Raw genomic sequence first — 15,550 nt, forward strand, 5'->3', positions numbered from 1 at the left:
TCTAAAAGGATATTTATAAGTTAAAGTCCAACTAAGCGTATTTGAAGAAGTATTTTTGGAATTTAAACAGTGTGTTAACCGAACGCTAAATATGACTGACAAAGATAAAGAAGAGTTATCACTTAACAAAGTTGCAGAACATGATGAAGTGCAAGCTACAGAACAACAAACTGTTCGTAAAAGTGAAAGAGTAAGAACATTAACCGAAAAGGGTAAAGAGCTTCAAGAGGAGAAACTAAAGAGACTCCAACACAAATATGCAATTGTTTTTGAAAAATGGAGATATGAAGCAAGATTGAGCAGAGTAATGCTGAGAAAGAAAGCTTCAGAAAGTGAATTAAAGGAGTTAATCAATAACGTAAACATCACTTGTAAAGATGTGCAAGTCGTTTATGATCAGATACGTCAAATACAATCTCCTGAAGCAGACATTAGACGTAAAGTTGATGCATGCACGTCACTCTCCGGATTTATAGTCAACAGAGCTAAGAAATGGCTTGCAGGAGACATTGAGGATGACGAAGAATCGTGGCTAGATGTCGGATCATGCTTAGGATCTGAAAGTTCTAAATCAAGGTCAAAATCACGAAGGTCCAAAAGTAGTTCAGGACAATCCTGCTCACAAATAATAAAAAGAATGGAAGCTGAAGCTGAAGCAGCTGCATCTCAAGAAATACTAGCAGTAATGGACGAGCAGGAAAGGGAAACAGCTGAACTGCAAAAATTGGAACTTGAGAACTTTGCAAGGCAACAAGCAATGGAAGAGCAGCGTAGAAAGATCGACCGCTTGGAAGAAGTTAAGAAAATGAATGCTGCCAAAGCTCGCGTAAAGGTTTACAATGAAGTTGAAAGTACTGCTGAAAGTCGAAGTTTGTTATACAGTATTAAAGCAGCAAGTGAAACCCAAGCAATCCCTATCACACCAAGCACTCCCTTTCAAGCTATAAACACAACCCAAGTATTTCATGCTACAAGCCATGCGTTTGCTCCACACATTCAACAAACTCCTAGTATACAAGCAAAGGCCACAAGTCAAACACTCAAAGCATCAAGTCCACCATTCATCCCTCAAGCCACACAAGTTCAAACGGTTGTAACGCAACCACAGGCAAATTCTGATCTAGTTGGCATACTAGCAGAAGCAATAAGTGCAAATCGACTTCCAACTCCAGAACCTGCATTGTTCACTGGAGACCCACTGAAGTTCAAAGACTGGCAGTTGTCATTTGAAATATTAATTGAAAGAAAGAACATTCCCAAGAATGAGAAACTTTACTATCTCAGGAAGTATCTCGGTGGATCTGCAAAAAGAGCAGTAGAAGGATTCCTCCTAGTAGGAACAGATGAAGCGTACGACTGAGCTTGGAAAGTGCTGGGAAAGCGTTTTGGAGATCTGTTCACCATAGGAAAATGCTTCAGAGACAAGCTTCATGGTTGGCCGAAAATAAGCTACAAAGATGGAAGTGAGTTAAGGGAATTTGCTGACTTTCTTGGAAGTTGTGAAGCTGCGATACCACACATAAAGGTATTAGAAGTTCTCAATGATTGTATGGAAATTCAGAGACTCTTGTTGAAACTTCCAGATTGGTTGACTACAAGGTGGAACCGCGCAGCCATGAAAATAAGACGAACAAATAATGGAGAGTATCCATCTTTCCGCACATTTGTAGAGTTTGTGACTATGGAAGCTGACTTAGCGTGTGATCCCATAGCCTCAATGCAAGCACTCAAAGGTTTGGACACAAGTAAACCTAAACATTCACACAGTCAAGTCATTCAAGCAAAAACGCTTACTACAAACTCAAGTCACTCAACAAGCTCAGGTCACACAAATACTGTAACCTGTCTCTTCTGCAAAAGGAATGGCCACACGCTTGATAAATGTTTCAAGTTCACGGAAAAAATGGTTCAAGATCGTATCAAGTTTGCACAGACAGAAAAGCTGTGTTTTGGATGTTTAAAGACTGGACATCATTCAAAGAAGTGCGATAAAAGGAGCACATGTGAGAAATGTCAAAGGAGACATCCTACATGTCTGCATGACGACAATTTCATGGAACGTAAAAAGGCAACACCTGCAAACAGTGAGGATAACTCTCAAGACAAAGTAGACACTAAAGTCACAAAGGATGAAGACAAATCTACCGCAATATCTAACAGGGTAACTCAAGACACCTCAAGCATGTTGACATCCTCTATACTACCTGTCTGGGTCTCATCCACAAACCACCCAGAGAAAGAAGTTCCAGTGTATGCGCTTCTTGACTCACAAAGCGATACATCTTTCATCTTGGATGAAGTAGCTCAAGATCTCAACACAGATAAAAGCAAAGCCAGTCTGCGGCTATCTACTATGTCCGCCAAGTCAACAGTTATACCATGTGAGAAGCTGGTAAACCTTCAAGTCAGAGGATATAAGTGGAAAAAGAAAATCATATTACCACCAGTCTTTACTAGAGAGTTTATCCCAGTTAACAGGTCACATATCCCGACGTCTGAAATCGCTTTGAAGTGGCCTCATCTGGAAAAGCTAGCAGATAAGTTACCACCAATGCTCGAATGTGAAGTTGGTCTGCTTATCGGCTATAACTGTCAACAAGCCCTTCTACCAAGAGAAGTTCTTGCAGGCAAAGAAAACCAACCCTACGCACAGCTAACCGATCTCGGCTGGAGCATAGTTGGTTGCTCGTCTCAAGTCCACAATCACAATGATGCCATCGGCACAAGTCACAGAATCATTGTGCGTGAAGTAACTCCTGCGTCACAACCAGCAGTTGAACTCAAACATCTCGCATCTCAAGGTAAAGACAAGTTCAGCAAAGAGACTGTCAAGTTCATCCAAAGAGGTTTTTACGTTGATGATGGACTTGCTAGTGTAACGTCAACAGCCGAAGCCATAAAACTGGTCGAAGAGTCAAGAGCACTTTGTAAGACAGGCAAACTCCATTTGCATAAGTTTGTGTCAAACAATAAAGAAGTGCTCGAAGCAATTCCCCAAGAAGAACAAGCTCAAGCCAAAGACCAAGACCTGGCTCTTGGAGAACCCCACGTTGAACGCGCACTCGGAGTACAATGGTGTATCGAGGCAGATGAATTCCAATTCAGAGTCCAAGTCAAAGACAACCCGTTGACAAGGAGAGGGGTGCTCTCGACAGTTGCATCAGTCTATGACCCCCTTGGGTTTGTCGCCCCATTCATACTGATTGGAAAGCAAATACTCCAAACGTTGTGCAAAGACAAAGTAAATTGGGACGACGATCTCCCAGACCACATTCTACCACGGTGGGAAGCATGGTTGAGAGACCTGCCCAATCTGGCAGCTCTGAAGATCCCACGAAGCTACTCACAAGACATCAATGTTGTACAGTACGAGTTACATAACTTCTCAGATGCAAGCCTCGAAGGTTATGGCGCATGTTCATACCTCAGAACAATAAGTAAAGAAGGAAGAATCAGTTGTTCACTAGTCATGGGTAAAGCGAGAGTTACACCGACTAAACAAACGACCATCCCAAGATTTGAACTATCATCAGCCGTGACTTCAGTCCGCAACGCAGATGTAATCAAGCGAGAACTGGAAATTGAAAATCTCAAGGAATATTATTGGTCAGATTCACAAGTCGTATTGGCATACATATCCAACGAGGCAAAAAGATTTCACACATTCGTCGCCAATCGAATCCAACGAATAAGACAAAGCACAAGTCCTGAAAAATGGCAGCACGTCAGCTCAGAAAACAATCCTGCTGATCATGCCTCAAGAGGTTTAAGCGCAACTCAGCTGAAAGAATCAAACTGGTTAAAAGGCCCAGATTTCCTTTGGAAACAAGATCTTCCAGTCAATAAGGAAATGGTAGGAGAGATCGAAGAAACGGATCCCGAACTCCGTAAAGGTCACACGCACACAACACAGTCAAAGGAAGCAAACCCAGTGCTAGAGCATTTACAGAAATTTTCCGATTGGTCAAGAGCAATAAAGGCCATTGCCAGACTCAAGAGATTCATCAAAGAATATAAAGGTATCCAACAAAGAACAAACAAAGTCACAGATCTTGAAGAGAGTAAAGATGCAGAAGTGTTCACCATCAAGCTAGTGCAAAGAGAAGCTTTCCCTGAGGAAATAAAGAAAATCAGATCTCAAAAGGAAAATTCTCTACACAAGCACAACAGACTAATACAGTTGAACGCTTTCTTGGACAAGTCAGATGTTCTCAGGGTGGGAGGAAGATTATCCCAATCAGCCTTACATCATGATGTGAAACACCCGCAATTCTTCCCAAAGAATCTCACGTGTCAGCCCTACTCGTCAAACATTACCATGAACGTGTACATCACCAAGGAAGAGGCATGACTACAAATGAATTGCGTGCAAATGGAATATGGATCTTAGGATGTGGAAATGTTGTTTCATCGCACATCTACCGCTGTGTTAAGTGCAGAAAATACAGAAAAGCTGCAAATGTCCAACAGATGGCAGATTTGCCAGAAGTGAGAACAGAAACAGCGCCACCTTTTACCTACTGTGGCATCGACTGTTTTGGCCCATTCATAGTAAAGGATGGAAGAAAAGAAGTCAAAAGATATGGATTATTGTTCACATGCTTATGTTCGCGAGCTGTGCACATTGAAACACTCGACGACTTATCGACAGATGCTTTCATGAATGCCCTTCGAACTCTGATCGCCATAAGAGGTCCTGTCCGACAATTAAGGTGCAACCAAGGGACAAACTTTATGGGTGCTAGGAGAGAGTTTTTGGAGTTAATGAAAGACATGGATCAAGAACCGCAAAGAGTCATTGGTTGCGAATTTGTGATGAACGTTCCATCAGCAAGCCACATGGGAGGTGTCTGGGAACGCCAAATTCGAACAGTGCGAAGCATACTAACAGCAATGCTTGACAAGTCCTCAAACAGACTCGATACATCTAGTCTAAAAACACTACTTTACGAGACAATGGCAATCATCAACAGTAGACCCTTAAGTGTTGAATATCTAAATGATCCCACGGGTCCAGAACCACTAACTCCCAATCACATATTAACGATGAAATCTTCAGTTATTCTTCCCCCTCCAGGACAGTTTTGCAAGGATGATTTGTACTTGAACAAAAGATGGAAAAAGGTGCAATTTCTAGCAAATGAATTTTGGCAAAGATGGAGGCGAGAATATTTGTTGAATCTCCAACAGCGACAGAAATGGCAGAAAGTTTCAAGAAACCTGCAAGTAAATGATATTGTGGTCATACAGGATGACAACGCTCCAAGATGTAAATGGAAACTAGCTCGAGTGATAGAAACTTTGGAAAGCCCAGACGGCAAAGTTCAAAAGGTGAAGTTGAAGACCAGTGAAACCACTTTTGACAAAGGGAAACCACTGACGAGACTGATATATCTAGAAAGACCTATTCACAAAGTCGTGACCCTACTTGAGACTGACTTACGCAGTAAAACAGAGTCTAACCAGGATACTTCTTAGAAAATCACATTGAGAGACAATGAGTGATTTTGGTGGGAGTGTAAGTGTTGTTGAAACTTACACTTAATATTTTTGTTTTAAGGGTTAATATTTTTTGTTGAAAATTATTATGGTTGTGAATTCATGTTAAATTTTTTGTAAATAAGACACATTTTGTTTACTATAAAAAGGGCAATTTATTTCCTATGTTACACCGCTATTCTCGCGAGGTTTGGTTTACTATTAGAGACTGCGAGACCTGCATTCGCCCAGACATGAAAAAGACTTTGAGCGAGCCATCAGCAGCAGCAAGAACATTTCGCTAGCTGAACAAGGTATTTTGTTATATTGTGTTGAATTGTTCTTTATATTTATTAAGTACATTGGTGTAATTATTGCTTGGACTCCCATACCGTAGTTGAGGGGCGCAGGGGAGACGTTCCTTCGGGTCTAACAACCTTCACTTTACCCGGAAGTGGTCTTTACAGCTGAGGGTGAATGATGAGGCCGGCGGTTTGTTGCAACTTTGTGACTTTATTGGACGCAGCCATCCAGCAAGCTACCCACACAGCAAAAACACTCCGCGGCGGATCCCCCGCGGAGGTATCGCGCTTTCCGGAACGGAACCGCGAAACGGACCCGCATCGGCGTCCATTTGCTCTCAGGAACGTATCCGCCACGGCGGCAGGTAGCGGATCCGCCGTGGCGGCGCGCTGAATGCGCTCCGCACCCATGATCAAAGCCTTATTTCCGCGGCGGGTGCGCCGTGACGGCGCACTGCATCCGCTCCGCACCCAAGATCAAAGCCTAACCTCCCGCCGCGGACCAGCAACGGACTCATGAAAACCCTGGCTCATCTGGCCGTTTTGGACCCCTTTATCTTATTTTCAAAATCCCTTCTGTTCTTGCTGTAGGATAAAATAGGAAACTAAAAAATTCACTAAGCCCTACTACACCAATATAGGCTTACATATGCATTGCCTTGTATTTTTAAACTAACAATATTGTCAATAGGAAGAAACAGAAAATGGTCAATTCACTCTATAAAGTAAATATATATAATATATATTTAAAAAGTAAATATACATATTTAATCTATTAGGCTACAACTTCAAGGAAACGCTGCTCCATGCACAGCTAACATATCAGAAAATGAATAACTGGTGAATGACAAGAAGTCCAATAAAAGGTTGTTTATTTATACATATACATCTCTATTCCTCCTGAGGAGGTGAAAGCGGGACTCGTCTCCTCGTTGCCCGATCCCCCGCCAAGTTGAACCACCTGATGGCGTGTTTGGTGACCTCAGCGTCCGTGGCTGACCTTGTAAACACATTTTTACTCACAGCACCTGTAATCAAACAAGATTACAAGACAGATACGTTTATGGTATGAAGCATCCAAAGCCAAGTATGCTTACACAATACAAAATATGTGATAGGTATTAAGGAGATTACATTTGAAAAAAAAAACATGACTTAAAGTTACTGGAGGTGGTTAAAATAAGGTGCGTAAACTATGAATTTGTGATCAGGGTATAGGTGTGCAAGACATACAAAATGTTTAAACAATATCGTCATTTGGTTCCTTGATCAGAGTACTTGTTTGGCTCTGTTGGATGACGGCGGCGGGGGGTTGGGGGTGGGGGCCTAAATAAATATCCATAACCCAACTTTGGGAGGTTGACATTGTTTTCTTATTATATTTGTACTATCATTCTATGTTTGTATTCGTGTAGGCCAGGGGTGTCCAAAGTGCGGCCCGGGGGCCATTTGCGGCCTGCAGGTAATTTTTTAACGGCCCCAGGGCACATTTTTTAAAAATATGATCGAAATAAATAAAAAACATTAAAAGTGGTATTTAAAGAGCAAACAGGTGAAATGTAACAAGAAAATGTAGCAATGTTTACTCTAATCACACAAAGCTGCCATGTAGGCTGTTTCTTTCTTTAAAAAATAATAATGAATCAAAATCAATGTCATTATGAATTATTGACCTATTTAAGGCTTAAGAAGTTTACCTTCGCAATCAGCTGCACTGTAAAAACTGTTGCCTAGATCTAACTCAATAAAAATAAGGCAACATTTTCCAAGTAATTTTTGTTAGTTTAGTCAACTAATTGGTATTTTGAGTAAGTAGAACTTAATAATATGCATTTCGATTTATGCAAAAAGATTAAGTTGCGTTTACAGAAAAAGCCAACAAATTTAGTAAAATCAATGTAAAAAACATCAGCATATTAAACACACAAGACTTAATTAAAATAAGTAACATTTAAATGAAAAAATAATTTTTGTACTCAATTTTATTAATTTTGACCAACTTACCCTTTCTTTGTTTTGAAAATGGAAACTGCTTAAAATAATTACTTAGAATAATAATAAAAAAATCAAGACATATCAAATTCCAACCTTTATTAAATCATTACCATATAAAAACAGTGGCAATGAGCTGGACAGTATGAACAGTCAACATCCATATTTAGTGCATAGAATGCATGACCTCAACTTTTTAAAGTGCTGTATAGAACACCTTCACAGTAGTTTTCTTTTTTTAACCATATACATATTAGTAAAACATTTTCACAAGCCATATCCAAACCGTGTCAATAAGCTGGAGAGTATTAACAGTCAAGAACATCAGTATACGGTATAACTCGGTTGGTAGAGCGGCCGTGCCAGCAACTTGAGGGTTGCAGGTTCGATCCCCGCTTCCGCCATCCTAGTCACTGCCGTTGTGTCCTTGGGCAAGACACATTACCCACCTGCTCCCAGTGCCACCCACACTGGTTTAAAATGTAACTTAGATATTGGGTTTCACAATGTAAAGCGCTTTGAGTCACTTGAGAAAAAGCGCTATATAAATGTAATTCGCTTCACTTATTTAGTGCATAAAAGAATGCATGACCTCAGCATCTCAAGTTTTACTTAGAAACTTCACAGTACAGTTTCTTGCTAAAACAATTTAACATTAAGATTATCTGTACTTCTGTAACAATTCACAAGCAGAACACCTTCACCATAGTGTCTTTCAGTGTGTATATTTTGAAACATTTTAACTTAAACAACTCACAGATCCCTCCTTCTGACCAGCTGGAGCTTCACAGTGGGGCAATTTAGTGTGTATAAAACATAAAAAAAACTTAATTTACACACCAGAAACGATGACCTGGAACTTTGTATAAAACCTGAACAGGACAAACCGTTACAACATTCTGAAGAATTCCACTCAATGAACAATGTATAATGATTTTGAGCAGACACAAGAAAATGGCTGTTCAAAAGTGCAAGCTGACAGTCATGGCTCACTGCCTAAGCTAGAAGCTTGTTTTTGAGAGTCATGAATTTGGGGGTTGGTTTTGGGCGCAGTGTGTCGAGTCCCACAAAAAGTCTTTGAAACACCTCAAATGTTTTGGAAAGTTTGGATGGATACTCAAGATTAAGTGCATACATCAACCCCAGAAGTAGGCAGCATGCTTTGGCCAGATTTCCAAGATGAGTAAGGACTGGTACTCCCTCAATGATGATTCCTACTGCATTTGGCTCAGGACAGATGTAGATGCTCATATTCATCATTTCCAGGTCCTCATGAACAGTGGTCTCTGCAGTTCCCTTTGAGATACAAAAACAGTAATTTTAAAAAAACAAACATCTAATTTTATATTTAATATAAGTTGTGTGATTTAATCCAGATAATGATTACTTTTGTGAAGACCATTTTGAAAACTTTTGAATTCTAATTTGAGATCTTGTACATTAAACTTGGTACAATAGATGCTTTTCCAGCCACATGCTTTTTATTGGCATTTTTAATTATATATATATATATATATATATATATATATATATATATATATATATATATATATATATATATATATATATATATATATATATATATATGGTAAATGTTTTAATGCTTGTTTAAGGGGAGTATTTTTTGTTTGCATTGTTTGTTTTAGGGCAAACAGAAACACAAGACAGAAAGGCATCACTCTGTGGTGCTATGCTAATTGGCTATCCTGGGGCTCCTGCCAACTAGCTGCATGCTCGGCCTCCACCTGACAACTGCTGGTTCAGTCAGTTCACATAAGTAAAACCAATTTAAGCTTGTACATCAGACTGATCCAAAGCTGCTTTTAAACAATACTTACACAGTAGTCAGAGATGAGCTCCTGTCCACTCTCTCCCGTGTACTCTATGAGGCATCTCAGAGTCACATCTCTCTTCATCACTGCAGAGGCACTTGGGTCCTAGAGTTAATAGAAGAATAATAAATAAATGAATTTTGTTGGCAATTTTACTCCAAATCTGTGATATCGTTATTAGAACAAGATTACAGATTCAGTTGCAAACTTTTAAACCACTTTTAACCCACCTGTATCAGTTCCATCAACAAGTTCTTGATGCGCTGACCAGTCACTCCACCTTTTGCACTGAAGAGCTCCAGGAGTTTCGGAGTGTACCTGTCCAGCTAGGACATAAATGTTGATTCCAGTGGAACAGCAGTGCACCTTCGGAACTCTTCATTAATCTGTAAGACAGCAAATGTTGACCGTTACTGATATTAAGGGTTTTAGTATACATGTTCAGGCAAAAAGTGAGTCTAGTATGTCATGTCCAAGTCACAATGGAAACTTGGTCAGGAAAAATAGAATGATAAATCATTTACCTGGAATGGTTCGAAGAGGGCAGGCCATCTTTCCTTAAATTCTGCCACCCCAGCAGGAGACTTGGCAACAACTTCCTGTCTTCTCCAACTGTATACGTTCTGGCCATCATATCGTTGATGCTCCTGGCACAGTCCTTTTACACATGGGGCAGGTGAATGAAGGACTTACTTGAGGTGAGTTGAGGAATTTGATTTCTGGGTGGTATCTTGACAGATGAGAGTGAAGGAAACTCCAGCATTTAAAAGAGCATGCATGGGCAACCTATATGAATGCAAGGCAAGGCATGGCTGTGTCCAAAGGTCCCATGGTGCAGTCTGTAATGCTTTAAAAAATCACTCTTGGTTGGCACAACAGTGCTGCACAACTTACAGGGCCATCCCATCTGTCATTGTAGAGAGCGAGAGAAAAAAAGACAAGTTATGGTTCATGTCTAACGTCTTGGATATATAAGACTGATGAGAGCCCTTTGTATATGTTTTTTTTACACCCTAATATACTCAATTGCAGTGTTTCCTCTGGATTTTTTTGTAGCCGCGGTGGTCTAAGTTGGTAACCTAGCAACAGTAGGGTGGTCCGGGGGCATGCCCCCACGGAAGAAAATTTTGAAAAATTACCCTTTAAATCAGGGGTCCCCAAACTTTTTGACTCGGTGGCCGCATTGGGTTAAAAAAAATTGGCCGGGGGCCAGGCTGTGTATATGTATATATATATATATATATATATATATATATATATATATATATATATATATATATATATATATATATATATATATATATGTATGTATGTATGTATGTATGTATGTATGTATGTATATATACATTGTCTTTATAATCCGTTTTGTCATTTAACATTGATGTTAATCAACATTTAACGTTGTCACGTTATCGATGGGAAAATTCATTTTTAGACAATATGATTTGCCTGAGCGGCTAGGAGACACCAAGAGTAACAAGTGGTAGAAAATGGATTAGAAAGGAAAGATTAAAAAAAAAAAAAATTTAAATTGTGGGCCGGATTTTGGATGCTGGGGGGCCGGATCCGGCCCGCGGGCCATAGTTTGGGGACCCCTGCTTTAAATAGTGACTACTGGTGAGATTTTGGGGGGGGGAAATGTTGAGATTGAGACTTACACAATGAGTGTTATTCTTACAAGAGTAGCGTTTTGCCTAAGAGTGTGCATGGACAGCAGGTCCCAAGTGCCCCTGGCTGCAGCCCGCAGATCGAGGAGGGGCTTATTTTCCCTCAATGTGGGCGGGTCTCAACGTTGAGCCCGCGGGCTCCATCTGGTGGCGGAGATCCGGCAGCACACATTCTCAAACGTCAATAAAGCTACTTTTAACTCGTCAAATGTATTTTTTTTTACCATGAAAAAACAATAAAAAATATATATAAACCATAGTATGAAAAAAGGTTCATGTATTTGATAGACTTAGACATTCCTACTTTTAACTTGTCAAATGTATCTGCCATCTTTTTTGTAGTTTTATTCCTTTTTTATTATCTTCATTATTTTCTGTATTGATCCTACACTATTATTGTGGGTTTTTTTTTGTTACTTCTGATATGGCCTTGCCACGGTTTACTTGCTTATTTATTTATTTATTTATTTATTTTTTGTGTCTTTTTATTTTGTATTGTTTTACATCTGATCAACTTCTGTGACTTTCCTTTTCTTTTTTAAGTGTGAACGGTGGAGAGGTCCTCGAGAGGTGATCTTGGGATCACTTCCTGAAAAGGTTGATTTGAAGTTCCAACCTTTTCCTTATTCAGTTCAGGCTTTGTTCCAAGCGTTTATGCGTGCTTTTCAATCAAAAGTTGATTGAAGTTGAGTGACTTTTATTTGGCTTATTATTTGTACAGACACGTTGCTCACAGCCTCTCTTCTGGCCCCTGGAGAGAGCTTGGTGTGAATGATGTCCAGGTGAGACATTACATAATAGCATTTGCTAACTTTTTACTATTTTCTTGCCATACTTTTATTAAAATACATTGTTCACACCTCAGGGCCTAACAAAGCAAGGGTGCTCCAACAACTGTGGTGTGTTTGTTTTGATGGTAAGACCAAATCAGCATGTTATAGCATTGCTGTTGTCTGTCAAAATGTTTGCTTGCTACATTAAAACCACATTCATTTGTATTGAAAAAAATGTATCCTTGGGAATACGCCTGACATTATATTAAGCAGTACCTCTTGGCTTACAGTACACTCTGTACATTGTAATGGGAGCCAATTGTGATTTCAGAGAGGTATGTGTAAATCGTGACACATTATGCTTAGTGTACAAGGTGTTATTTTTTTTACAACATATTAACATCTCTGCGATGAGGTGGCGACTTGTCCAGGGTGTACCCCGCCTTCCGCCCAATTGTAGCTGAGAAAGGCTCCAACGCCCCTCGCAACCCCGAAGGGAATAAGCGGTAGAAAATGAATGGATGGATGGATATTAACATCTTCCTGCATTTCCTTCTTCAAAAGAAAACATGCTGCAAATTAGGAGATGGTGGTGTCTCGCTCTCCTGCAGAACTTCCCCATGCCGTAAGTGCTTTGAATATCACAAATCACAAAAAAAATGTTTTACTCACGGTCAACAGACCAACATGAATGTTTTCATAGTGAATGTATGTTGTCATTAAATCACTAAGGTCTGAAGAAGACCGATTGCAGGACAGAAAACGGCGACGAGTGCAAGGAGGGCTACAGGTGAGAGGTCATGTGATTAATTAGTCTTGTAGTCAACTATTGCTAGACTAAAGCATAATTCCTCCACTTATTTCAATTACCTTAGTTTTACATCTTGCATTGTTATTGTGCCTATAAGAACCGCAATCTGTTTCCTTTCTAGACAGTGGAAAATTAACAGAACTGGAAACAAGGAACAGGGTTGCTTGTTATGGGCCAGAAAAATACCTTGATACTTGCCATTGTTAAACATTTATGGAAGCTTAAGGAATGTATTTGGCTAGGCTACAACATTTTTTTTTTCTTTACAGATCAAACATTTTTAACCTGGGGTGAAACATAAAATCAATGATGCAAAGTCTTCTATCTTTGGTTTATTTGACTTAGCTAATATAATTGAGTGTGCAAAATAATATGTGTCTATACTCTTATGGAAATGATATGGTTTATATATAATTATTTTTATTTTTTTTCATGGTAAATGCTATGGTTTATATATATATGTATATATATATATATATATATATATATATATATATATATATATATATATATATATATATATATATTTATTTATTTATTTTTTTCATGGTAAAAAAACACATTTGACAAGTTAAAAGTAGGAATGTCTAAGTCTATCAAATACATGAACCTTTTTCCATATTAAGTCATTGTGCTGTGCCGGATCTCCGCCACTAGATGGAGCCCGCGGGCTCAACGTTGAGACCCGCCCACATTGAGGGAAAATAAGCCCCTCCTCGATCTGCGGGCTGCAGCCAGGGGTTACTCGGTCTGAGGGGAGCTATCTAGCTAGCTGCTAGCAACTTTTAATGCAAGCTAGTGAAGCAGCTTTAATGTGGCTGCTTATAAACTGAAGAATAAAATATTAAACTACCACGCAAATAAAACGCTAATTATAAACTGCACAGCTATAACAATGTTTGGTTGAAGTTAATGAGCTGTTGGAGGTAAGAGCAATTTCGTAACGGCGGTCGGCGGGAAAAGTAGCAAACTAAATATAACGTTGAGCCATGCTTTTGAAAATGTATACATTTCAATCCTGGCAAATACTGACTTTTAACAATAAAAATTGTTACTTACATGAGTGATGAGTCCGGTAAAGTGTTTTCCTTGGGCTCCGTGAAGAGACGTGTCTGGGCTTGTTCTTCCACAGCTGCATGCAGGTGGGCGGGTCCTGACGTTTTAGGTCTGATATAAACCTTTGAACTGAGTTTTGCTAAATCAATTTATGTTGGAAGTCCAATAAAATTAATTTTATCACATAAAAAATTAAGTTACGAAAATATTCACACTTTTTACTTATAGATAACTCAAAAACTATAAAAATAAAAATAAATTGATTTATTGGAATAAATATACTTTTAAAAATAAAGTAAAATGGACAATACCACTGAAAGGGTTTTTACAGTGTGGTCTTGGTTGTGCTTAATAGTTTCCAGCAGGCTAAGGATCTGGATTACCTCAGGCGCTGTTGACAAACAGCAGTATAAAACATGTTTCAGTGTTTATCCTCATTACTCATAATCCTGACATTAGCTATTGACCTTAGTTAATGACAAAAGTTATTGACAAAGTTTGAAGAAAATATGTGATTGCTTGTGAATTTGAATTTTTTCCAAAATTTGTGGCACAGAATGACCATCCGGTATTTGTCAGTTATTGCTCACCAGAGCAGGAAATGTCGGCCATTCTTCCCCCTCGCCATGTTGGCCTGTAGGCCAGGCTGGATCCAGGCTCCTCTGTCTGCCACATGTTGAGGGCTGCTGGTGAGGGGGGTGGAGGGAGTCGAGGAGGGACTGTCGTTCCTAGTGAGGTGGGCATTGTGAGAGAGCCATCAGTTAACCATGACTGGTAATACCCAAGGGGCCTATCTATACACTAATATTTCAGAGATCAGTCCCTACCTTGTGTAACTCTCTGCATGTTTAATGCAGGTGCTGGTGAAGGCATATGAATGAGTCCTTCCCCATGGTGAGGTGCTAAGGGAGATACATTGGTATTAAATGGTTGAGATCTGTTAACCATGGTTACTGGATGCTGAGATATTATTTTGGAGATCAGTCTTTACCTAGAAAGTTATCTCCAGTTGAGGAGTTGAGTTGACAAGTACTCATGACTCTTGCTGGCACTCGGCGAGACGGTGGAGCTGGGAGAAGGGATACAAGGAGAGGGGAATATCTTTAGCACTAAGAATGTTAACCATATCTTTAATATTAATGTGGTGGTTTTGTTGTTTTCGATGTTAAGAGATTATTCCTTACTCTGCCTGTGCAATTGGCTTGCCAACCCCAGAGATGTGAGGTCACTATTTCCCGGGTCTTCTTCGCTATCATCTGAGTCCCCGAGACGATGGCTGTTGGGTAACCATATCATTAGGATTATTGCAATACCACAATTGCCAAATATACATATAGTACAAGCATCTCTGGTCTATTTTTGAATGCTAACTGAAATAACCTTCCTATTACTGTAGAAACATGACAAAAACAAGACGGAACACACTTACACTGGCTTCCTGTTCCTTTTTTCTGGCAGCTCCTCGTTCTCTGCCTCAGATTGCAGGTCTGAGGTGTTGCAGCCCTTTCCATATTGTTGCATTATGTTTAATGCGTCTTTGTAGTTGTCTAAAATTGAATATGTTAAAATGAACATGAGTTTCAAATTAGCTGTAGAGCTGAACAGAATATTATTATTATTGATGATGATAAATCAGGTC

At 39.5% G+C, this 15,550-nt stretch overlaps 1 protein-coding gene and 1 long non-coding RNA gene across 2 annotated transcripts; one reads left to right on the forward strand and one right to left on the reverse strand.

Annotated features, from left to right (window-relative positions):
- Positions 1 to 371: 371 nt before the first annotated feature.
- Positions 372 to 13,206, forward strand: LOC133650422 (uncharacterized). The gene is made up of 6 exons (XM_062047643.1): positions 372 to 5,792; positions 11,815 to 11,868; positions 11,993 to 12,053; positions 12,137 to 12,187; positions 12,609 to 12,669; positions 12,777 to 13,206. Exon 1 carries the CDS (start codon positions 1,550 to 1,552, stop codon positions 4,349 to 4,351), a length of 2,802 nt encoding a protein of 933 aa, XP_061903627.1. The 5' UTR covers positions 372 to 1,549; the 3' UTR covers positions 4,352 to 5,792; positions 11,815 to 11,868; positions 11,993 to 12,053; positions 12,137 to 12,187; positions 12,609 to 12,669; positions 12,777 to 13,206.
- On the reverse strand, positions 7,788 to 14,183 carry LOC133650423 (uncharacterized). Its single transcript, XR_009826229.1, has 5 exons — positions 13,915 to 14,183; positions 10,129 to 10,511; positions 9,835 to 9,990; positions 9,611 to 9,709; positions 7,788 to 9,068 (listed from the first exon to the last, which is right to left on the reverse strand). It is a non-coding gene; the product is annotated as an uncharacterized LOC133650423 (long non-coding RNA).
- Between the last annotated feature and the right edge of the window lie 1,367 nt (positions 14,184 to 15,550).

The sequence above is a fragment of the Entelurus aequoreus genome, linkage group LG05 (genome assembly GCF_033978785.1).
Source record: "Entelurus aequoreus isolate RoL-2023_Sb linkage group LG05, RoL_Eaeq_v1.1, whole genome shotgun sequence".
NCBI lineage: Eukaryota > Metazoa > Chordata > Actinopteri > Syngnathiformes > Syngnathidae > Entelurus > Entelurus aequoreus.

Bases quoted from the DNA above. Each gene is read 5' to 3' on its own strand.
- LOC133650422 (XM_062047643.1), top strand. From the start codon at position 1,550: ATGGAAATTCAGAGACTCTTGTTGAAACTTCCAGATTGGTTGACTACA.